Below are 25,619 nucleotides of genomic sequence, written 5' to 3' on the forward strand. Positions count from 1 at the left end.
TTACCACTTAGATGGCTAATGGCGTTTTTACATTGATTATGCAAATTAGGAATTTATTTGCATAATCGATAATTTATTGATGTTCCACTTGCCATAAACTACATACGTTACATGTATTTGAGTCTTGAGTGTTTGAGAAAACACTGCAAATATAGATTTTTCCCATTAGTTATCAAGCTACCTGCATACTAAATATCATAGAAATCCGTCGTTCCTTTGTTCAGTTATTCTCCTTAGAAGATTTTCACAATAACGCCCCTGCAGTTCTAGAGCAAGCTGCTAGGGGGCCAACGCCTACCCCAATTCTTCATTACTTCACAAGCTATCTGCCACCAAATAATCAGGACCATAGCATGTCCAGGTCAAAAGATAGAAAAACGGAAGTTCTGCTGCAGTGCCAAAGTCACATACCAGGGAGCCCGAAATCTACCTTGAATTTCGGCTTCCCTACACCTGCCTACATACCAAATATCATTGTAATCCATCAAGAGGTTCTTGAGTTATGCTGACTACAGTAGTCCGGAAATACACACACACACACACACACACACACACACACACACACACACACACACACACACACACACAAAACTATATCTCATTTTTTATGGGGATAATATATCTCCATTTTTTATGGAGATAATATATCTCCATTTTTCATGGAGATAATAATCATGTGCACGTCTCATCAAGACCCACCCCGTACCAGTTATCAATCCAATCCATCTCAGCCTTTTCGAGTTATGCTGTTCAGCAACACATGTACACGCACACACACACACGTACACACAGACTTGCAAACGCCATCAGAAACATAATCTTTTTGGCAAAGGTAAAACACATGCATATTATCTTCCTGATACTGTCCCTGCTTCGTACGCAACCATGTAGCACTGCAAATGTACGGAGACCTTCTTAACACAGTGAATGTCAATAAAGAAAAGGAAACTGAAGTGGTACGGCCACGTGTCACTGAGTTATTGGGAGTAACCATGAGCTATAATGCAAGAAATCGTCCAGTGAGGAAGAACGGAGAGTAGACAACGGAAAAGATGGGAGGATGGTATCGGAGAAAATCGAGAAGGGTGAAGAAAACTAGTTGCCAGATCTTGTGTGGTGCCCCAACGTTCAAATATCAGTAGACTAAGAGATAAAAGACGAAGGAGATATATATATATGTGTACGTATATACTCTTGGCCTTAGTCCGACGAGGACGAGGCGGCCAAAAACGCGCCTTGCCCGTTTGGAACGGCGTCCCAAACGCTTAGTCGCTTACATTTTCACATAGGTCAGGTCTTGAAGTTTCGTCCACTCAGAACATTTTAGCATGCATACTCCAAGCTCAAATGAAGTAGCCAGCCCACCCTGATGCCACCGGGAGCGACACAGAAGCCACCGCGGGATGCAGTCAACTCGAGCCCGATGGCGTCGATCTCATAGATCTGCCCCCTCGTGGTAAGTTCCTCGAAAAATTACTGTTTCCTTTTACAGAATTAAATCGCTTGCCAAACAGGTAATAAAAAAAGCAAAGGCTCAACTTTGCCTTTGGCATCAGTTTGTGACAAATTTTAATCGGTTGGTAACACAACTTTTTCATAATCTATCGTGCTGTAACGTTATACACTCATACTGAGATCGATGACTTAGTCTTCAAGACCTGCATGTTTACATCGGTGACCGCCCTATGTTCCGAAATTATTATGTTCCGAAATCTCTATGTTCCAGTTCACTCAACGGAAATCCCAACGTTCCGTAAGCCCTATGTTCCAGTTCACTCAAATAACAGAACTTGTCCCAAGTATGCTGTTCACAAACACACACTGCACGAAATGGCCTCGTATCCCGGCGTATACGTACAGGGATTCCTCCGGAAATATTCCATATCCCGGTGCGGATTTAGCGTATCCGTTAAAACTTACGGATACGCTAAATCCGCACCGGGATATGGAATATTTCCGGAGGAATCCCTGTAAATATACGCCGGGATACGAGACCATTTCGTGCAGTGACATACATACACACATACATACATACATACGTATAAAGGCTACCCAAAGCATAACATTCTCGGTGACGTTTATTTTTCTGTCATTTATTCAATGGTATACTAATAGCACTGCATTTAATACAGCTGACTCCAGCGGCGGAGGGATATGTACAAACTTTCGCGTACAAGCACATGTGCGCACTCAACTTTAGTTCCATAGGAGGATAAAATATTTTCTATATTTGCTATCTATTCACTACATGTGCGTTTTTAAGTCCAACTCTCATTACGGAAACCAATCATGACATTGCCCTCTTAAAAGTTCTTGGTTACAGAACTTGTCTATCAAAACATGCACAGTGCTCTGTAGTAAAGAACTTTTCTGTGCCTCTGCTATGAACGAATTCCATAACACTTTTCTGAAGTTTTACTGTTTCCGCACCAGAATATCTTTTGTCTGTTGCGGCCTGAAATCCTCCATGTGCTACCTGTTTGTAAGACCACATACCAACAGAACGCAATAAAAGAAGCAGAAACGTTCACGGAAGAAATAACAAATGGCAAATAAAGTGCATTTCATCTTCCACCGCTTTTCCTGTGCATTGTTCACATATTCTCTCGTTAACAGGTAACCGTCTGTATCTACCTCTTTCTACTTCTAATGTATATGCGCTTACTCTGCGTTTATATATAGATGATTTTATGTCTAAGTCTTTGCTTTGTAGATAATACTCCATGGCGCACACAGATTTGAGATGTCTATATGATCTTAGCTTACCAACATCAACAGAGAGATTGTGGAGAAAGGTTAATAATTTCAACGTGCTTTATCCGTAGCTTCTTGCATGTCATGAGTTATGTTGGCCAGAATATGAACTAGTATGTGGAAGAACACAGACACACACTTACTACACGGCATTAGAAACACAACAAAAACCGGTTGGGGTATGCAAAAAGAAAACATTCCTATATAGCCTGGATGCCAGAATTCTTTCAGGACCTGAACAGGCCAGCTACTGAGCTAGCTCCAGGACATGACAACATGTCAGCGGATTGCAATGATTCTTTTATTACAAATCCCCTCAGTTAGACCTTTGGTTTGAAAGCGGAACATGTCTTTCTCTCTCGGTCTTTGTGTGTATTACCATCTGGCATCCAGGTGGGATACTAGTATTAGGGCGGGACTTTCTAGACCGCCCACAGCAGGGCGCAACCAATCGGCCACAGCGGGGCGTAACTAACAGCAGGGCGCAACCAATCGCCGGCAGCGGGGCGTAACTCACAGCAGGGCGCAACCAACTGCCGACAGCGGGGCGTAACTCACAGCAGGGCGTAACCAACCGCTGACCAGCAGCACGCAACAGGGCAGAGCCGACGGCGGTTGACCAATTAACCAAGCTTTTAGGATGCCATGTGGCCATTGTGAAGTTTGATCCATTGTTCAAAATCCATCGTCACTCTGGGTTTGATTCCGAAAGCCAGGCCACCAAGAACAAAAAGGGGAAGGCCTAGTGGCTCGGCACTTCTCAAGATAGCAAAGATGAGAAGAAAAGGCGGGCACCTGCGGCATCCGTGGACTTAATATCGACCACCAGCCGTATGAAGCCGAGGAAAAGGCCAGTAAACGGCCCACACCTTTTCGACAAAGAGCTGGACAGACCGACAGCGAAGACAGCGGTCAAAAGGTCAGTACAATTTTAGGTCTCAACCTTTTGCACGGCGCATATGTTTCTGTACACACATAGACTCCGTTTCTGTGTTTGATCACCCCGTTATTTCGTGGAGTAATAACAGTCTACATTAATTCTATTTTCGAACACAGTGGTTACAAATGACATGCCTTCTAAATGCCTTGCACACTGCGTAGTGGAAAACTGATTTGGTAGCACCCTTTGTCCACCATATACCTAATTATAATTCGTTTGAATTTTACCGTGTTAGATTTTACCTGCCAAGAAATGGTTTCTTCGCCTGTCGTTTAATTTGTGCAAACTTCTAATACGATTCAAAAGAGAGGTGATAACTGTCTTGATCTTTTCGACATTGAGATATTTCTTGCAAACTTACAGATTCATAGATATCCTGTTTATATCTCAGCCGACACAAATATCCTAATATGGCAACAGTTCAGTAACCCATGGATAGTGGATGTGCATTGATTTTTTGAAGTTGCAGAAATATTGTTTATTTATTTGTGTAAGTGGATAAGATCACGTATAACGAGAAACTTCTAGCAGACAAATTAATTTTAACATGTTCAATATAAAGGACGTGTCTAGCCTTTGTATTGGAGATGCTTTCAAGTGTAGAGTTCAACAACGCAACGTAGAAATTTTATCTAGATAAAACTGATAGACATCCATACATATTTACATGTTGAATATGGTTGTCATGGAAGAAAATTTCTAGGAACTAGTTGGTTACACGGTGTTCTACAGTGTTTTCTGTTTGGTATGTATAGGCAATAAAGACAAAAGAATTGCAAAGTATTGCAATATTAATCTTTGTTCGCTGCGTTTTTTTTCTACAGCAGCTCCTGAATGTAAGATTCTGCAACATAAGTGCTGTGACGACCATCTAAATGGCGACTTAGTTCACGTAAAACACATGCAGCCGAACAACGACGATGAAAATTTATTTGGGTAATTTTGGAATAGTCCATTATTGTGATTTCATAAGCATATAAGAGCCGATAGAGTTTTAAAGATTTCATAATTTGACGGTTTCACACAATGGAATATTTGTAGGGATACTAAGGATGGCTGCCATAGCTTCTTTTAAACAGTTTGTTAACTGATTTTGGTAGCTAGAAATCAGATCAAACCGCTGTGGTCGCCAGCTCCACCGACTGTTTCCGTCTTTATACTTGCACAGGCCGACCTAGCTTACGGGACGAGAGCGATGACGACGAGATGTTCCTGCCACATTCTACACAGAGATACCGCTGTAGGGGAGGTCGGCAGATCAAGACCTTCTACTGGATGTCGGTGAGACGAGCTGCATCCCTAGGGGAATCCATAACAGACGTCCGTGCGTGCGTCCGTAACGTCGGGACCGATCGCGAGGGGAGCCACACAACAAGCGTCGTCGACAAAAAGAAGGGAACGAGAAAGAACCAGATCTGTAGCGGAGCCACGATGTGAAGCCAATAGATTGCGTTGCTACAACCGTTGCTACAGCGAGACAAAACCTGACGCCAGTTAGAAATAAATATTACGGACTGACTTGAACATGTTTATTCCACGGATATACTAATATATTGTCTATTTCATTATTTATATTGTGTGTATATAGTAGTAATCTATTGTATATGCATATCAAAATCGTACACAAGGCTATTAACCTGGCCGATGACGGTTCTAAACAAACCTGGGGTGGATGTAGCCTGACTACTTCGCGCTCCTAGCGGCCGGCCCGACGATACCGCTCCCAAGAGGGGGTCATTAACCTCCCCCAGGGAGAGCTTCTGTAAACACAGGCTAGGGGTGGATGTACAAAAATTCAATTGAAAACCCCAAACGAATATTGTAATAATCAGTGTGCATGAAAGCTGTGATACGATTGCACGCTCTCACCAACTTGCAAGAAGATACGGAAACTGATGTCAGCATAGCCAGTATCACGTAGTCATAGTCAGTCCGTCTTTAAAGTCTCCTGTGCCAAGTGTACGGAAAGCCTTGTCTCTGTGTCCTTTCTTTATCCTTACTATGTTAGTCTTTCGAAGCTTCAAAGATCCAGCTAAAATAACTCGAATTATGCGTTGGTAACATGTCAAGCATTTAATTTTTCTATTGAATGAAGCAAAGCTTCTAAGAAAAATCAATCAAAAGCAGTGACATATTGTTGTTGCTGCTTTTTGCAAAAATCCGGACATCTTCTTTAAAGCTGTGACTTATTTACCTTTCAAAATCAAACTTTCTCATGACAATAAAAGAAGAGCCAGTCTAAGCATGTCATTCATGATAACAAAAACCAAAAACGTTTAAGACATTGAGGAACAGCTGTGATGTATAGGTATATATTGCAACATCCAGAAAGTTTATTTCAAACATCGATAAACAGCTGTAAAAGTGTAAACTATAACTAGCGCATTTTCTATGCCGTACGCAGTGGCATTCGTCCTTGCTATAGAAAAGGCCATACCTGCAAGGCGTTGCCAAAAACTAATTCCCTAGGGAATGCGTTCGCGGAAATCCTAGAATATTTGGCAAACCGAAAGCAGTACTATACAATAGGCTCCGCCCCTGAGGCGTCGCCAAAAAGTGAGGAGTAACAGTCTAGTTGCTAGAGCGGTTGCTTTGCATTATGTAGGTCGCGAGTCCAAATCCCAAAAAAAAAAACTTGGTATATGGGGCATACTGAACTATCATAAATCATTACCACCAAGTGCTATTAGTAGGGGTATCGTCAATAGCTTGCTTTAAACAACGCCTGCAGCTAGATGTGCAAAAAGCTATGTGTGGCAAGTTGTTCAGTGTAATATAGCCATCTACTGGACGCCGTATGCCTACAAAACTCGTGTGTAACGCCGATGGGCGGTTATATATCGGCTATATGGATAAATATAGATAAATTGAAGTGTTATTGAACCCTATGCTTTCCACCACTGATTTGGGGAGGTACGAAAAGAAGGATATCTATAACAGTTCTTTCCCTATAGAACGTATACGTACGGTAGGTTGTTGCTGAATCTCTATCGGCTGGGACTTCGGTCATGTACATCAACAAGGTACGATGACAAATTGTGTATGCCTGAAAAACAAAACAATACTTGTACTTGCATAGTCTGACTTGTGGTGTGGCATTTGTCATTAGCAACGACGAGTGGAACTTATCTTGGATCTCTATTTCGTCACTGCTATGCCTTGACAGAAAACATTTCAAGAATGTTGTTTTATAGTTATACTAAAAGATGCATCAAATAATCAGAAAGAAATTGATTATGAAGAGAAAAATTTAACTTTTTTTAAGCAATTTGGACAAAGAAGGTTGGGCAATTAATGTCAGTAGTCTCTCCAAAACTGATAAGGCCACAGCAAGTAATTTTTATGGATGACATCAGGGCGCTAATTTTCGCCTCATTTGAAAAAAACAACACAAGAAATTTCATTGCCCTTCGACGGTGGTCAACATGCCAAAAATTGGCAGCAAATATGATTTTTCTGCATTTGTTCTAGTTGATTGAGCTGTATACACATCTTCAAGAACAGTTTAATGTTGACAGTCTAAGGTGTTTCATTGACATTGCATTTGAATACCCAGTGTACTTCCTGCCCATGATGGTATAACAAGCTGTTTTCTGCATTTGTTCTAGCAAGGACATTATATAAGTTCTGGTTAATTGAGCTGTATACACAAGGTATTTCATCGCAAATGAATACCCAGTGTAGTTGCTTCAGATGCTGATACAACAAGCTCTTTTTTGCATTTTGTTTTCGAGTTTGCGGAGAATGTCATCCATAAAATTTACTTGCTGTGGCCTAAGACCATTGCCATGGAAAAGGCAGCCACAACAGTTAGCGTTTACAAACCGACTTGACTCTAGGTGTCAACGTTAACGCTCCTTAACCCTTTCATTTACATATACCAACGTTACATATTTTGAAAGGGTCATTAGAGTTTCTAATTTTTTATATAGGAGAAATCTTTATTGACACAACAAAAGTACAGCGACTTTCGTAAGGTCTTCTACAACTATACAATGCAAACAACAAACAACGGGATACAAAATGATTAACCTACGTACAAGTATATGAATAGTTCAACATGTCGAGTTTAACCTATCACTTACACTACTAGTTCTAAGATCTAAACATTCTTTGATATATTTACCTATCTGTACACTGTAAGGGTTGTCTCCTTCTAGAATGTATTTGAATTTATCTATAGAATGGAATTTTATTTCATTCATTCATTTATTTATTTTGATTTACCACATTTGTGGAAGGATTGACATAACAGGTGAACTATCACTTTTTTCAAGATGTCATCCCAGACCGGACTGTAAGATTTGGACCATCGCACACCGGGGCATGCCCCTACTCTTTTTCGAAAGGTGTGGTGGGTTCTTTAACGTGCGCGGGGTGTGGCTCTCCCCAAACACGGGACCTCCATTTAACGTCCTATCCGAGGGAAATCCCTAACCCTAGATGAGCTAGGTACTCATTTACACTTGAGTGAAGTGAGGAAAGTGCCTTTCCCAAGGGCACAACGTCGGGGCGCAAGTTCGGACATGTCTCTGGGCACAACCCGGGATTACGTCCCGGGTCCCATTATTTGACAGCCGCGCGCTCTACACTTGCGCCACACGACGCCACCACGACGGAATGTATCAAATTCTGTTGAGCAAGCGGAAAGAAGGTTGAGCATACAGCTTTGAACGTATATCGTGATATCATGGACAATCTAGTATAAAGTAAAATTTGGAATGACGCACCGTTTGCGCCACCAGGTACACACTGTAGAACATCAGGTACCAGGCGATCTTTCCTCCATTGTCAATATCCGGGACGTACCAACTCAGCACGTAAGCGGGGATGGTGATGATGGTGGCTGCTGCCATCCTGAAAATGGAATAGCCCATATTAAATTTACTGTTGAGCAACAATATCCAACACTGTCATTATTGGAAGGGATTCGAATGTGGTATGAGATACACTGTTGCGGCTTACGTAGTCCATATCTATATCATAAGCGGACTATACAATATCAAAACTCTTTCCTAGTTCCCTCATGTAGGTAAATCAATGGTTAAATGTAGGGAAGTCACGTTTGGTACCGCATCCTTCTCACTACAGCGACACCTAGCTGCAGTACAAAGTACAGCCAGTCAGTATTGCCTTGATGAAGGTAGTGAGAGCGACTACGTACTGAAACGCTGAAAGGTGAAAAGCTTTGATTGGCTGAGGAGAACGTAATTACAGGTTTGCGTAGCAGCAAAACCTTTGTTGGATCCGTTGGCATGTGCTGTGACCGCCATCTTGAATTGTGACGTCACAGGGTGGCCATACCATTTTTGGGGAGGGGTGTTTTTTCTGGTCGACGATCGCGCTAGCGTTCTCTCTATTTTTAAGAAATCGGCACACAACTATCGAACATTCAACTCCACTGAAAAAAAGAAAAATGCAATACCAATTCGTATTCATAAAAAGACCCCGTAATCGCTAAACTAACATAGGCATAGCAAACATGAAGTATATGTAGCACAAATACTCAATTCTCGTTTTCAGTTCAATGTGCTCGATAGTTGGGTTTGTAAAGTTGAAATGTCAAAGAGATAGTTGTATAAAGCACGCACCAGGTTTTATGTTTGCCCCACGTGTTCGGCTTGGACGCGTTGAGGACTGGGATGAGGAGAGGATACGCCAGGACGTCCCAAACACGGCTCCCGAAAATTACTACAGTTGCCGCGAGGGGAGTCAGCTGAGCAACAATAACAGCAACAGAATATTAGGATAGAGGCTACTGTTGATAGAACCATCCGTAAATCGGGTGTAAAATGTCTAAGGCTGTTCAAACAGGATCAAGCTCCTTGTCATCACATATATCACTGCTACGCCACATCCTGCCATTAAGAAAATGGCGGACTTTTAGTTAACACTAAATTACAGAACAGACTAGCAATTTTCATATATCTGTATCAACGATAAATAGTTGTGCGAAAAATGTACGTACATTTATCACTTGCCTATGATGGAATTCAGGAGGAACTATTAATGACATGCAGCTTAAAACAACATAGGGAACATCGATATAACACAAGGATGTCCACATACAGACCACGTCTAGAGATGTTACTTTTTCACAGGAGCGAAAAGTCTAGTCCTTGAGTAGCCTATGCAATTTCAGATATATAAAGGGTGTAATGACGATTCCTTTAGATTTTATACCTACTGTTGACGATAGGCCTTGAGAGAATCAGGGTAACATCTACAACATTTTCGCTGACCTAAAAAGGACACTGGAGAACATTCAAGAAGAGACCAAAATGCACAAATCCTTACCTTCACCACCTCCAGTAAGAAGATGTTGGCGTACAGGGAGATGATGTCGTACATCATAACCCCGGAGAACTCCCCCACGGCGTAACACAGCTTCTCACGGAGGGACAGCGGCTCCACACGCACGGCCGCCATTTTTCTAGGACTGTCTTACAAAGCCTGCCGATCACTGTTGTCATAAGCCTCGTGGTATAATGTTACCTCATTTGTACACAGCGAATTTGATTTATTTTGATTCAAAATGGAAGACACCGATAGTTTTGTTGATGGTGATGACGTCAGTCGTGGCAATATACTTAACTGCTTCGAACATCTGACTTTCGATTCCTTGCTGCATAATTATATGCGATGTATCCAACACCTTCTCAATGATCATTGCCCTCTGCACACCTGAATTCGAGGAAAAGATACGTGTAGGTCGAATCTGACAACTCACGGAGGTCAAAATAGTGGCCATTGCTCGGGTGCTGTGCGTATGATATGACATTCCAGGCTATGCGAAAACTATTCATATTGATAATTTAACAACGTGTAATGTGTTAACAAACATCTGTCCCAATATTCTCATGCATGTACACCAGGAAAGGCTAGACTGATCGTGTCTTTGTTCTCTGTAATGTGAGATCACTTCGGCAAGTAGGCCGCGCTTTTGATTGAGGTCACGATAATGCCGGCATTGGTGTCCACCGTGAAAGTCGTCAAAGCCCGGGGCAACTTTACCAATTCTCGCGTCATGGACATAGCCATGTATAGAAAACACCGATTTCAACTGTAGGTCTAAAAGAAATAACACAGGTCTGGTTAGCTGGTAATGCCTTGTTTATTTTGTAAACATAGCATATTGATACAAACTATTATGGTCGGTACCACTAAATCCTCTCCCAGTATGGCAAAAGAATTACCCGTGTGGTTGGCATCTACATGTAAGTTTGAACATCAACGGGCGGCATCATGTACATGTACAGTAATCTCTTGGCACTATGGTTATAACAGACTGGTTCTTCAAATGTCCCTCAGACATGATGGATTCTCACGACTGGACAGAGGCTAGCCTCCACCAGGCGCCTTCCTATATAGTATGTGAGGGGTCATGGATAGTAGAAAGTTTGATGAAAATAGGGCGAGTAACTGAACAGTAGAGTCCGTCTGGCAAATGTTATCCAACGGTGGCTAAACTCCTCTGGAAAATCAGAGACCAAAACAAAGTCTCCGTACCGACGCCCTAGTCCCTACCACTAACCGCGCCGGCTATGGGAGAATATTTGCCAGGGGAGTTTGGCCATCGAGGGTTTCATTCGCAGGCCCAGTATTGCAGATTTGACCCTCTCTCTGTAGCCGACTCTATTTTCCCAGGGATCCGCGGGGCCTGGTAGAGGCTGCCGACGCCCATGGTTTCACACGGCTGTTGAAACAGGCTGCCCCGTTGTCATAGGCTTGGCGGTTTCACATTTCACAAGACCAACTTATTTGAAGCTGCATGTTTGCAGCGACCTCTGCCCCTCTCTTGTAGATTTATCAAAACATCGGATCCATCTCTTAGCTTCTGTCCAGTATAGGCATGATCTGTTATATATGTCGATTTTGCAACGGGATACAACTTGACGTCATGCAGAGCTAGTTCTTATGATTACCATAACGTTGTAATTTGACACAGATAAGGTAATTAGTTACTATAGCTGGCAGATTCTGAAAGTTACAAATATCAAACTGTTTTAACTTATCTAGATGTGCATTAATGCTTACATCATATGAAAGCGATGTACCTTCCGTATTTTCCGCGGTCAACAAATTGTAACAGAATACAACTTGAAGACACGCAGAGCTAGTTCTTATGATTACCATAACGTTGTAATTTGACACGGATAAGGCAATTAGTTACTATAGCTAGCAGATTCTGAAAGTTACAAATATCAAGCTGTTTGAACTTATCTAGACGTGCATCAATGTTTACATCATATGAAAGCGATGTACTGTACCTTTCTTATTTTCCGCGGTCTACATATTACACTACTTTATATCATTATTTATCATCTAATCATCTCTTTCGTCAGGTAAGATTTGCAGACCCTACAGGAGACACATTGCTCCTAATAAAACTACACCCTCTAGATAGAGGAGATGAGTCTAAGGACTAAGGGCGTTTAAAACGGAAGGAACCGTAAGGCCCAAAGTAAGTCAGCTGCACCGGTCCGCGTTTGTCCGGTAAGTCATGTGACGTCATGTCCGGAGATGGTTGTGGTGCCGTCCCGCTGGAGTTACCGCTGTCTGCAGCCTGCTGGGTCCTGGGAGAGGTGAAAAATGTGGTATCTATTGGTAAGATCCATGGCAACAGTATCAGCTCTTAGCAACCGTCCGGGCGGGGAACGATATCGGCTTCCAACAATCTTTCACCCATTGCTTACGTCACACGTGCATACGATTCAGAGCAATTAGATCAGATAACTGAAGAGGAATGAGCGTTTGAGCCTAGCCTCCGTTGCAGGCATCTTTCGGCTGTTTCCTTTTCCATTTACCGTTTTCTTATTACCTTTTTTTCTTAATGCTAGCCGAAAAAGAAAACAACCGGAAAGAGTCTGTAACGGAAGCTAGTTTAAGTCGAAGATTACAGTGAGTCCAAATTTTCAGTTGGCGTACAGATTTCTCCATAATACAATTTATAAGCATCTATTCGCATTACCCCAGAATCGACGCGTTTGACACGTGATTGTTATAAAATATTCCAATATACCATGCAACTTCCACGTTTAAAGCCCCTATCTCTAGCCTCCATAGCAGGCTCTGACCGGCCTTTCTGGGGGGCTTATAATACACTTTTTGCAGCTAGCCCCTAACCATCAGCCAGCCTGTAACGTTTAAAGATTTCCGTCAGACAAAATAATTACCTTCGTTCTTCTAGCACAGCCTTGTTTGTGCGGAGTCTCTCGCCCGTGAGCTGGTACCGCCAGAGGAAGACCAGGCTGAGGAACATCACTCCTGCCGGGATGAAGGAGACCAGCAGGCGGGTGGTGAAGGCGACTGAGTCCGGCTGGGTACAGGCACCGGTCTGGTAACCACCGATCCTGCAGGAGATGGCAAGAAGCATGTTCTATTTTCTCTGAGCAGCTACCATTCACAGGAGACCCAGGAAAACATTGCAACAGTGTGTAGCATCGATGTGAAGGAAACCTTTTAAACCAATTGATTATCTTAATCGCTCGAAGTTTGTGCAAAGGATGCATTTCTGGCCACCGATGAATAGAATCTGTCTCTTGAAAATTATAATTTTCAGTGTACCGCTACCATTTTGCTAAGTGGTTACAATATATGTACTCTATAGACCCAATCCTTTCTTCTTCTTGATTGTTTAGCATTATCATATTGAAATTATGGTGTTACAGTTTGTAAATTATTATCAATACATTATTACGTTCTTGCCTTTTTTTTTTACAATTAATCTATTACAAAACAATTGCGTTCATTTTGTTTGTTTCTCATGGATACATCTTGAACATCTTAGAAATATATGTTTCCTTACTCCAAAGCGACTAAGGAGGTGACCGAAGCGAGTAGTATGGCGGTTACATAAAGGGACTGGAATAACGTCTGGAACAGCATGTCCCGTCCCTTCCCTTTCTGGATTTTGAAGTCATCGGCCACGTCAGTCAGCATGGTCCTGGGGAAAATACATCACGATGGCACGATCATTCTAATGAACGACTGGATTCGAACATCAAACAATATTAATTATATATAAACATTGCACATAAAGTACGGCCCACTTTACACTTGTTATTTTAGCAGGTGGTACTTATAGAGCTAACAGTCCCCTGGGAAGAGAGAGCAGAAGAGGTACATGAGAGAAAGGCATTGAAATACCAGCAGTTAGTCCACACGTGCAAAGAAAGAGGATGGAAAGCGAGCTGTTACCCCGTGGAAGTAGAAACGAGAGGGTTCATCAGCCAATCCATGTGGAAGGCACTAGGTGCTGCAGGTGTTCGAAGGAGGGAAACAACTAAAAACCTAGCGGAGAAGGCGTCCCGCTGGCTGTGGTTCAGAAGTGGAGACAAACAGTGGAAGACTCTGTGCTAGCAGTACCTGGCCAGTACTGCTGCCCCGCCTCCCGGTGGAGGTACTGCTGTAGGGGGCGAAACCACCAGTGAAGGGAGGAAGCAGCTGAAGAAGCCGAGAGGCAGTCGTGACATCACACTGTATTACGTAAGGTAACTGTAGTGCTACATATCGTAGCTTACTTCTCTAATAGACTACACTCACTAAAGCTTTTTCTGGGTCTGTAGTACTACACCTTCGCGGAATTCTGCGAGGCCTTAACCCGAGTGTAAAGAGAAACTGTAGTTGACTACAGTGTTCGAAGGCAACAATGTAAAAATGCGCTTTCTAAGAACTTTTCGGTCAGACCTCTGACCCTTTTTAAGATGAAATGACCCGAAGCCTATGACTGAAAGCTTGTTGGTAAGTCATATGCGTTATGTACGGAATTGCATAATAGATTAACTTTCATATATGAATTAGTATCGTCTACTGTAGCAGCCTTCCCAACGACAATGCATCAATTAACGCCATATCTTCGTAAATATTTATGACACGATTCACAAAACAATTGACTGAAATATTAAAATGCACGACAAATATGCAGATGAATCAATATTAACCCTCCTCCCAAAATGACTTGAATATTTGAGTGGGCATGTGAAACAAAAACATCGACGAGGTGGATTTTGTTATCAATTCAAGTCATGGCAATGTACTGAAGAAAACGGTGCATATCAATTTAATTTTCATAAATTTCAATTGAGAGTACAAAAGACTAGGTGGAGAAAAATGAAACAATTCTACATCGGTACCACGGGATGAGGTTTGTGCCGGCCAATCCAAACCCAGTGAGAGAGAAGACGACGAAAAGAACGTCGAGTCGCCCTGCTGGAATAAACATGATGCTCACCGAAGCTGCTACCACCAACTGTAAAGATGGAAAACGGTACATTTGGTTTCCCGCATAATTTCACTTCAGGCTCCTTCTATCAACAATCTCGAAGCTATCAAAAGTATATATATACACAGAATTTAAACATCTGATGGGATAAGACACTACATAGAAATGTAAATGTACAATGCCATCGATCAGCGAGCTATGGATACAATTTGACATTAAGATGAAGTTTGGTGCCCATACAACATACATACATATTAAAGCAAACAATATCAAACAAAAGAAGGAAAGCAAATCTTTATACAGGAACATAACTTGGCGAAAATCGATGAACTAGCTAGCTAATGAAAGAAAACAATCAAATAGAATACCAAATTGAACGGAAGTTAAAGGATCATATTCAATTTTTTATGACTTATTGCTTATGAGTACAAAGCAGAAGAAACAAATCCTGATATTTTCGTATAGGAGTAAATGTATTATCAAAACAACAAGGACAATAAACAGTTAACAAGCCATATTTAAATAGCCTTTTCTCTTCTTTCAATACAATTGCAACATGAATAAACGGTTTCGTTGTTCTTGTGATGTTTGGACGTTAGGAGTTCGAGGAACGAACTTTCTTATTTGGTAAACCAATGATATCACAAGATGAGTGCTAATTACCACGTTAAAAGCTGCCATGGCTAGCTGCTTCTCGAACTTTGACAACAGCAGGGCAGCGATGGGGACGCCCAGGACAAGTGCTCCCTAGTTGGAAAAAAAGGAGCACATAACCTTGTCAATATGAGTCTTAAATGTGTTCATGTACGCCTAACTACTTCATTTAGTCACAACCGGGCATAATTTGCTAATGACCATACTTTTATGAATGAGTCAATGGCGACTAGTACTATATTGGTGCTTACTGGCGTTTCGACTCTCCATTAGATGCCTACTGGCAGCCACTCTTCCAAGGAGAGGAGACGATAATACTATACATACGCCAAAAAATGATTACTCAAGCAACTGGATAAGATTTTGAAACAGTCAGACGTTTCAGACAGCATCCGCTGTCTTTCGTCAGTGACTCACGATAGGACTGAGAATACCGGGTTTTATACCAAAACTCTGAATAGATGTATTAATGAGGTTAAGACAATTTAGGATGTCTTGAAGTAGTCTTTAAAAGAAGATTAATTCACTTTATTCTCCGTCCTATCGTTAGTCACTGACGAAAGACAGCGGATGCTGTCTGAAACGTCTGACTGTTTCAAAATCTTATCCAGTTGCTTTGGTAATTGTTTTTGGCGTATCTTATTACCTGGATGTCAAACCTTCATCAAAATACTATACATAGATAACATAAGATTTTACAACATAAAACTATACAGCATACAGTTATAATACATAAGACGCCCGCTATTGAAATTGCAACGGATGAAACTCTTACAACAGCTTTTTAAACCGAAGTTTGAAAATAAAAATATCGTTACCAAAAGAGCGAGGAGAAGGTTCTGTAGTTGACCTTCAAGGCCAAAGGCATATTGAACTGCGAGTGCCACGGACCATTGCTGCAACTGTGGTGAAAACGGAGGACTGTGTTTGTTAGATGCTGACTCGATGTTTGTGCGACACTTGACGACGATGGAAAATAGCTGATAGTGAGTCAAAAATCGACAAGTAGAGATTATATTTTGAAATAGAGGAGGTCGTTTGAGCAACCGCGATGCGCTACCAAAAACAATTGGCCATTGAGATCATTCACAGGGCTTTGATAGAAAGCCTTAGAAATTATTGACATACGTGTATCATTGAGGTCATCTTAAGATCATTGATAGGTCAATGACCCTGTATACGTAAATCATCGACATCAAAACTAAGAGACGTAATATGACGTCATGATGACGTAATTTTATGTGATTCTAGCCGCCATCTTGGATTTTGACAGATGACGTCATCAAATCAGCATAAGATATCACTATTAAATCATAAAAGTTACATTGGATGTACTGATGGTGATGACAATGTAAGAAAACGCATTTGGCGAACCAACAAAGCCTCGAAACGTCATTGTTTGAACTGAAATTAGCAGATTTTATAAAATATGCCTGTCACAAATCCGTTGCCATGGCAACACAAAAAACGGTGACCTTACTTTATTAATCTGAAAATTTTGTTACGGGCATTTTATGAAAAGTCACCAAGTTTGGTGGCTTTAGTGTAAGCTGTTCATTAGTCATGCAACATGAAATTTGGCAAGGGCTTAAAAAATCCTCTCCCGGTCTAAGTAGGAATAGTTCAAGACCTGGTCCTTCAGATCTTTTTGCATAAATTATAATAATGAACAGGAATTATTCATACCTAAACATGCCAGAACAATCCCCTTACATTGATGAAGCAATGTACGGATAACAATCAGGGAAAAAAGTAAACAGGGACATTTTACAGAACAAAACATTTTGGGGTTATTTTTGACCCCGTTCAGTCATTTTAGTCGCAAAAATAGGTTCATGTGTTTAAGGGTTTAGCGTCAACTATTGCTGACAAATATACTCCATAAGGAACCAGCACGTCGACAGAACGTAATGCGTATACAGCAATTAGCCTGCTGTTTAAACATATTATAACTTGCCGAACCTCTTTTGTTCTCTTTGGTCGACGTTGCATCGGAGTAACAGCAGTTGCATAAGATATGTCTTTGGACACAACTAAATGAACCTATATGCGAGATATTAACCTTGAATAAGCGAACACTACCTAAAAGTTCTTGCTTACGTTGTTTACTTATTTAAGGAACCACAACTCACAGCGTTGCCAAAGATTGACAGACATCCCACGCCCAGCAGATCAGCGAATGGACGGAAGGTACAGACTTCCCAGATGTCCTTCAGCAGGGTTCCTCGTGACGTGTCCTCACCGGGGACCGTACTCCCTGTATGTGGTAATGCACACCCTATGTTATCGCGTGTATCTCATTTACATGATGTGTCACAGCATATTTTGGTGAACATTTTGTATCTATGACGTGTTTGCAGTCACGTGACTATGACGTAAGCATTGGCCGCCATGTTGGACGGTTGAACCTGGTAGTTACACGGTAAATTTAGATATTTGATTGTCCCGTGATGATCTAGTCTGTATAACGCAAACTCCAGCTGTCCGGGGGTTTCTGTCCCCGAGCAGTTACAGGGCGGCGAGCGATTACAGGAGGCTTGATTGAAATCAGGCTAGTGATGATCGCACTACGCACGATAAGAAACAATACATGAATAGCTTTGGTAATTAGTCCATAAAGTGCTAGTTTCTTTTGCTTTATCTTTCAAATACCTCGATATATCTAGAGTATTAGTAGTTTTAAAGTAGTGCTGCGTACCTAAACGTAACATCAGGTACAGGTACAGGTATCGGTACAGGGGATTAGGTACAGGTCCGGTACCTGTACCTGTACCTAAACAATTGTACAAATTAACATGTTTTCTTCTGAACTTCTTCAATAATGACAGAAACATTAACAAGCTGTTTACAACTTGTCAGCATCTTTATTCAAAGACTATAGCTAGGTCCCAATCCTACCGCCAAAGCCCCTTGGCCTTGCTATCAGAACTCCCGGCCCTCCTAAATGATCTGTCGCATATTAGTAACGCTGTTCCAATGTGTCACTTTGGTCATGTTTGGTGTTGCATGAGGCTATGAAGTTAGGAGATCAGTCACAAAATAAGCATAGACTTGGTGTAGATTTATTTCGGTACAGTACCGATACTTCATGATCCGGTATTTGGACTTGTATCTAACCGATGTTTACGGTACAGTAGCGGTACACAGTACCGGTACTCAGCATTATTGTAAAGGTGTTAGGAGAATATCGATGACCTGTATATTCCTTCACTCCAAAGACTGTTGCGCCGACAGTAATCGCAATAACTGCGCCAGCAGTGCCAGCTGAGACAAGGTAACCAGTCTCCTGTAAAGTAGAAAATTGGCTACTTAAAAAACATAAATAGGCACATTATCCTTCTTTATCTACATGTATTTATAATTGTACTAATAAACGATTTCACCACATTTGTAATGTTGAATTCTCAGTTAACCAATTGTATAGTTTTTGTTTCATTTAATTTATTTGTATAGGGACTCCAGGAAGAATAGTGCATATTGTCTATCACTAATGGAGATCTGAATAAAACAAACAAACGTAACACACAGACAAACTCACTACTTAGGTAGGTACAGTACATCTATCTTAGTTTGTGTTATCTACCAACACAGGGCTTAGAGACGCGAGTTCCACCTCTGTTTCAAAACCACTCGTACAAAGATATATTAAACTCAACAAACAAACAAACAAACAAACAAGCATACAAACACAAACTAGAATAACTGTTTTTGTTACCGGGTTCGCAGCAATTCCCGTACTTGTGTTGGTGACTGTGGAGTTGGCACAAGATGCCGAATCCGTGGTGCCGAACGCTGCCACGATTTGGCCGTGGACAAGAATCGCCAGGAGGTACGACAACATCCTGCCTACTATTCCTAGACAGGGAAATAGGAGCAAAAAGTGAGGAGGAACAGTCTAGTAGATAGAGCGATTTTCTAACATTCGAAAGGTCACGGGTTCAAACCACAAAAACATTCCTGAAGGACAAACATTGTAGTACATCATAGTACATACGGCTTTCTCTGCTTGTGGAAAAACATGAGAAAGACTAGATCTAGAGTTCCACGGCCTCCTGGTGTTAGCCTTTAAGAGTGAGTTATCATTAAGATCTCTTATCTATAATACAGATAATGACCTCATTTGCATAAACTACATCAGTTGATCATCTTTTCTACCCTAATTATACAACGTTGTTCAGAGCATGAAAGTTTCATCTGAGCAAAGAAGGCTATTTCCTCATAAATTATGATCTGATGATATACAATTATGTCCAAATGCTGCTGTTAACTTCCAAATGCTGCCAGAATGAAATCCCCATCATTTACCATTATGGAATTATAGAATTTTTGTCATTATTTATACAAATTAGTTATTCATTTGCGTAATTGATATCTATCAATATTCGTATTTTTCTCAGTTACATATGTCATGTGTTGGAGAGTCCTAAATTGGATCGCAGAGGATTTATAAACTTTCCTCATTTGTTATGCAAATCAGCTCCTAATGATAATCAGATGATCATGCAAATCATCACCGGAAGTTCCGCTGGAATACCATATCAAATCACTTACCATTCCATCTACCATACATGAAAACAATTCGTCCGGCGTCCGGCAATTCTTGAGTTATCGTCCTGTGGACTGAAATTCCTGTGGACACATTCCTGTACAATTCCTAGAATTATTCCAGACCGCACACAATACTATAACTGAGGCGTCGTCAAACAATTGTAGCTGAAATAAAATCAAACCGGAAAGGCATGACAAAGTGATGACGTATGGTACATACGGTAGGTTGTTGCTGAATCCCTCTCGGCTGGCACTTCAGTCATGTACATCAACAGGGGACGATAAGCAATCATGTAGGCCTGCAATAAAAGCCAATACTTGTATTTGTTAAGGTTGAGCTTGCGGTTGAGCATTTCTCATAAACAATAATAAGCGTGTCTTTCGGATCACCATCAGTGTCATCATCCATGGTGGATGCCGCCCTATACATCAATTATGGTGTGGGAGGATTTTAACTAACTAACTTTCGGATCACAGATATATTTCACTGTTTCGGTACAATCTATGCTTTAACAGTGTACGTGTCAAGATAAGATGAAAATTGTATACACAATGTATTTGTTTTAGGGTAAAATGTAATCCTATAGCCTTTTTTCAGGCCACATGAGAAGCGGGTTGTTATCAACTGTGCCTAGGGCATCGTATTGAGAGGCGGAAACATCACTCTCCTTCCACCGCTATTTACCTCCCCAACCGAAGTTAGGTACCCAATTGTATCTTACTCATGGAAGAAGCAGTTATCATACAGCGCATTGCATTATATTTTTCATAAACCTGCTATTTACAACACTTGTATGTTTTAAACGGCTCATCAAAACTACTTACAAATCAGGAATGCCTCACCGTTTGGGACATCAAAAACATGCTGTAGATTATCAGGTACCAGGCGATTTTCCCTCCATTGTCAACAGCCGGGACGTACCACGCCAACACGTAGGAGGGGATGATGATGACGGTGGCTGCTGTCATCCTGAAAATGGTATAGACTATGTTAGATCACCCACGTTACATCGCTCGCGTATTGGCCCTGGTAAAATGGGCTGCCCGTGATGGTTATGACGATATCGCCACCAAAACAGCTTCAGCCAATCAGAGGGGTTAAAAACCGTTTGCTTCCTCTCATCGGAAGCCAGCGCGCAAAGAACGCTGGGAAGCTATCAACCAATCAGGTTACGTGTTACGGCTAGCTCATTAATTATTCATGAGCTACAACTGCCGTTTGTGCCAAATAAGGGTTAGCTCATTAACTATTCATGAGCTACAACTGCCATTTGTGCCAAATAAGGGTTAGCTCTTTAATTATTCATGAGCAAGTCTCGTCGACCTGCAATAACCATGGATGCCAGCCCATGTTACCAGGGCCCTTTACGCGAGCGATGTAACGTGGAGCGGAAGGGTCCTGGTGAACGAGGATGTGTTAGATAAGCTATGTATTGGGAAAGTAACTAGTATTTGGATCAACTGACTCAGCTGGGTCTCACCACCCTGTCTGAAAGGCGCGAGAGACTATTTGAAGTTTGGCAGATCCCTGCTAGGTTCCGAATTCGAACACAGGCTAGAGTAGAAGATCTGAAATCTCGGGTAGATGCACACGAAATGGGCACAAACTGAACATTCCTAGGGCGAATACACTGAGATTCAGTAACTCGCCGATACCGTACCTCACGAAACTGCTTAACCAGTATCAGTTACTGAATCTCTGTGTGTTTGCCTTGGGAGTGTTCAGTTCAGTAACTAGTATATTTTTCTGCACCATATTTGCGAATGTTGCTAATTTTTTTGGAGAAACAATATTGTCTAAAATGTGTTTTATGTACTGGATTTTATATATGAATATGATTATATGTACGCTGACAGCAGCGAAACTTGTGAACGTACTGTACATTGTTTTTTTGTTCAATTCAGTGTATGTAAACTGCGACAAGTCAATAAAATACATCTTATCTCTTTCTTCAAAGGGGTTTGCATCTCAACAGCAACCAAACTTGAACCAGTGACAAATCCGAAAACCTGTACCTCACCGAAAACGCGCTGTCATTACTGGAAGGGCTTTGGATCAATATATGATGCCCTGTTATGCTTAGGTTCCATTTCCAATCCTGGGCCCGACCGGACAGCTTGTGGAAACGAAACAAAAGACACAAAACGAGAAAAAAATTACTCCCATCAATATATTCTGTATTTTCTTGATATGCAGTTTTCAGTTTTCAAACAGCCCGGCCGGGCCCCGGATTGGAAATGGAACCAAAGCATAACAGGGCATCCATGTTGAATCTGCTCTCGCGAGAGTACAATCCGGCGCGAGCGCGCGTGATCTGAACACAGGCGGTAAGAGCACGGGAGAGGTAATAGTTTAACAACGGTGTGCCCAATAGATAGCAGTGTCAGGTCATCTTCGGTGGGGAGATCTTCTGCCAATCGGTGAAAATCGTCAATATATACGTATGCCACAAGTAGGCTATATTGTTGTGGACACTTGGACTCGACATCGGCCAGTAAAATTGTGAATTTCTGATAATTTTCCACAGGAAAAAGGGGCCCGGCTGGGTATACGTAGTTAGCGTAGTCCAACTCCATGTGAAGGAGTAGATGTAATTTCAATACTCTGGCAAAGACGTCAGATCTCAATTTATTGTCCGTGATTAGTTTTATCATGTAAATCAAGGGTCAACGTAAGCGCAGTCAAGTTTGGGACCGGATCCTTCCCACTACAGCAACACCTAACTAACTGCAGTACCACCCCGGCACGTAGAAGCATCTGCTTGGCTCTATGGTAGAAGAGAAAGATAATGATGGTGGATGCTGCCATTCTGAAAATGGTATAGCCCATGTTAGTCTGTCCAGCATAAGTAGCGTAAACTATATGGGGGAATTCATGTTTGGATCCACTGTGACTTGTTCCAGAGTGTCAGCACTCTTAAAACCACTATGTAGACTCCTATCATATCATGTTTGGTATCACATTCTTCACAATGCTAGCAGCGAAGTGCGGAGGAGAATCAGCCAGTATCACCCTCAGGATAATGACAGACGGCTGCTGTTTATTCTAATGACAGACGGCTACTGTTTATTCTAATGACAGACGACTGCTGTTTATTCTAATGACAGACGACTGCTGTTTATTCTAATGACAGACGGCTGCTGTTTATTCTAATGACAGACGGCTGCTGTTTATTCTAATGACAGACGACTGCTGTTTATTCTAATGACAGACGACTGCTGTTTATTCTAATGACAGACGGCTGCTGTTTATTCTAATGACAGACGACTGCTGTTTATTCTAATGACAGACGGCTGCTGTTTATTCTAATGACAGACGGCTGCTGTTTATTCTAATGACAGACGACTGCTGTTTATTCTAATGACAGACGACTGCTGTTTATTCTAATGACAGACGGCTGCTGTTTATTCTAATGACAGACGACTGCTGTTTATTCTAATGACAGACGACTGCTGTTAATTTTAATGATTTAATGGTTTAACATAGCGTAGTCACGTTTGGGACCGCATCCTAGCAGCAGTACGAAGTACAGCCAGTATTGCTCTAAGGGAAGTAGCAGAATGTCTACCGAAACGTTGGAAGAATAATTGGAAAGCCTTTGTTGTCTGAGGAGAACATATTCCCTTCAGTGTGTTCGGTACAACTGAAAAAAATTAAGTCCCAATTAGCATAATTTGCACTTCATTGTGTATATCTCTATCTAAGCTACCTGCATACTAAATATCATGGAAATCCGTTGTTCCCTCGTTCAGTTATTCTCCTTAGACGATTTTCACAAAAACGCCCCTGTAGGTCCAGAGAAAGCTGCTAGGGGGCCCAAACCTACACCACTTCTTCATTACATCACAAGCTATCTGCCAACCAAAAAATCAAGACCACAGCACGTCCAGGTCAAAAGATACAATAATTGAAGTTCTGCTGCAGTACCAAGGTCACATACCAGGGGACCCAAAATCAACCTTGAATTTCGGCTGCACAACACCTGCCCACATACAAAATATCATCATAATCAATCGAGAGGTTCTTGAGTTGTGCTGACTACAGTAGTCACACAAACAGACAAACAGACAAACAGACACACAGACACACCCAAAACAATATGTCCATTTTCATGGAGATAATAAATAGTTGTAAGCACGCACCATGTTTTATACTTGCCCCAAGTGTTCGGCTTGAACGCGTTGAGAGCCGGGATGAGGAGAGGATACGCCAGCACGTCACAAACACGGCTCCCGAAAATTACTGCAGTTGCCGCGAGGGGAGTCAGCTGACCAAAACCAACAACAACAACATCAACAACAGACGTTTAGGATAGGTACTGAAGTAAATAAAACCATACATAACATTGCGTAATGAGTATTTCACTATTTCTAGCTGTAGTCTTGATCAGGATTTTACCATGGTCAATACTGCCCGACGGAGGCCATGTATATAGTCTTGATCAGGAATTACCTTAAAAAGAGGGCAAATCACTGTCGACGAAAGAACACTACAAGTATTCCTATGTATCCGTACGCGTAAGTCTGTTCTATTTCGAATGTTTGGAAACCTATAACATATTCTGGGTCTGAAGCTGAAGGTTAGATCTATGGGAATAAAAACCCGGAATGAAAACAATACTAATATCCTTGTTATCACATAGATCACTGCTACGCCGCATCCTGCCATGATTATATAATGGTAAAAAGATGGTTTACAGAACAAAATAGCATTTTTCATACTATGAAAAATGCTATTTTGTTCTGTAAACCATCATACCAACGATAAACAGCACAAAAAATACATACTTTTGTCACTTTCCTGTGATAGAAACCAATATGGGATTAAGAACTTTCGAAAGATAAACAGCGGGATCATTACTAGCAGTCTGCATAATCCTTTTCAGTTAAGTAACTTGTAAACACGTATTCCATGGATTCACACATGGAAGTGGCGCACGTAAAACAAACGTGTCACAGAAAAGATTGTCAGGTATTGTGCCATCAGGATATGTTTAAAATGCGATGTTTAGTGTGTCAGATACATTTTATAGTGATATTGGTGCAGTAGATATGTACAGGCCTGCCGCTAGGCCGTGTGTTCTTTAAAACCACACTGGGTTAGCCAGGAATCGGTGTGATAAGAATCTGTAACATCTCCTTGATAATTCATCCATGATTCATGATTACGTAAATCTATTCTTCTGACGTTCACATCCCCAAGAATTAATGAAATACAACTTAAAACAACACACGCGGCATCCATATACACAATGATATCCAAGCGAAAAGAGAATGATTTGTTACATACCTGCACCACCTCCAAGAGGAATATGTTGGCGTACAGGGACAGAACGTCGTACATCATAGCCGAAGGGAACTCCCCTAACGCGAAACATACCTTCTCACGGATGGACAGCGGCTCCACACGCACGGCCGCCATTTTTCTAGGACTGTCTTACAAAGCCTGCCACTCACTGTTGTCATAAGCCTCGTGGTATAATGTTACCTCATTTGTAC

At 41.5% G+C, this 25,619-nt stretch overlaps 1 protein-coding gene and 1 long non-coding RNA gene across 3 annotated transcripts; one reads left to right on the plus strand and one right to left on the minus strand.

Annotated features, from left to right (window-relative positions):
• Window positions 1-2,001: 2,001 nt before the first annotated feature.
• On the plus strand, window positions 2,002-5,662 carry LOC136431262 (uncharacterized). Of its 2 annotated transcripts, none has more exons than XR_010755008.1 (3): window positions 2,002-3,673; window positions 4,522-4,630; window positions 4,863-5,662. It is a non-coding gene; the product is annotated as an uncharacterized lncRNA (long non-coding RNA). The 2 variants fall into 2 exon arrangements; XR_010755007.1 differs by having other exon boundaries at window positions 2,003-3,673; window positions 4,519-4,630.
• A 6,457-nt stretch (window positions 5,663-12,119) lies between these two features.
• Window positions 12,120-25,542, minus strand: LOC136429492 (sodium-dependent lysophosphatidylcholine symporter 1-like). Its single transcript, XM_066419322.1, has 11 exons — window positions 25,411-25,542; window positions 24,264-24,388; window positions 20,964-21,090; window positions 20,341-20,419; window positions 19,311-19,427; window positions 17,705-17,829; window positions 15,582-15,665; window positions 14,037-14,140; window positions 13,503-13,640; window positions 12,871-13,047; window positions 12,120-12,270 (listed from the first exon to the last, which is right to left on the minus strand). The coding sequence occupies exons 1-11, from the start codon at window positions 25,540-25,542 to the stop codon at window positions 12,120-12,122; spliced, it is 1,359 nt and encodes a 452-aa protein (XP_066275419.1).
• Window positions 25,543-25,619: the final 77 nt, after the last annotated feature.

Source organism: Branchiostoma lanceolatum, chromosome 3 (assembly GCF_035083965.1).
Source record: "Branchiostoma lanceolatum isolate klBraLanc5 chromosome 3, klBraLanc5.hap2, whole genome shotgun sequence".
Taxonomy (NCBI): domain Eukaryota; kingdom Metazoa; phylum Chordata; class Leptocardii; order Amphioxiformes; family Branchiostomatidae; genus Branchiostoma; species Branchiostoma lanceolatum.

Bases quoted from the DNA above. Each gene is read 5' to 3' on its own strand.
- LOC136429492 (XM_066419322.1), bottom strand. From the start codon at position 25,542: ATGGCGGCCGTGCGTGTGGAGCCGCTGTCCATCCGTGAGAAGGTATGT. The intron at 13,641-14,036 runs GTTTGTCTCCAC...TATTTTCCCCAG, and splicing joins CTAGCACAGAGTCTTCCACT to GACCATGCTGACTGACGTGG. The intron at 13,048-13,502 runs GTAAGGAAACAT...CATCTCCTGCAG, and splicing joins ACCTCCTTAGTCGCTTTGGA to GATCGGTGGTTACCAGACCG.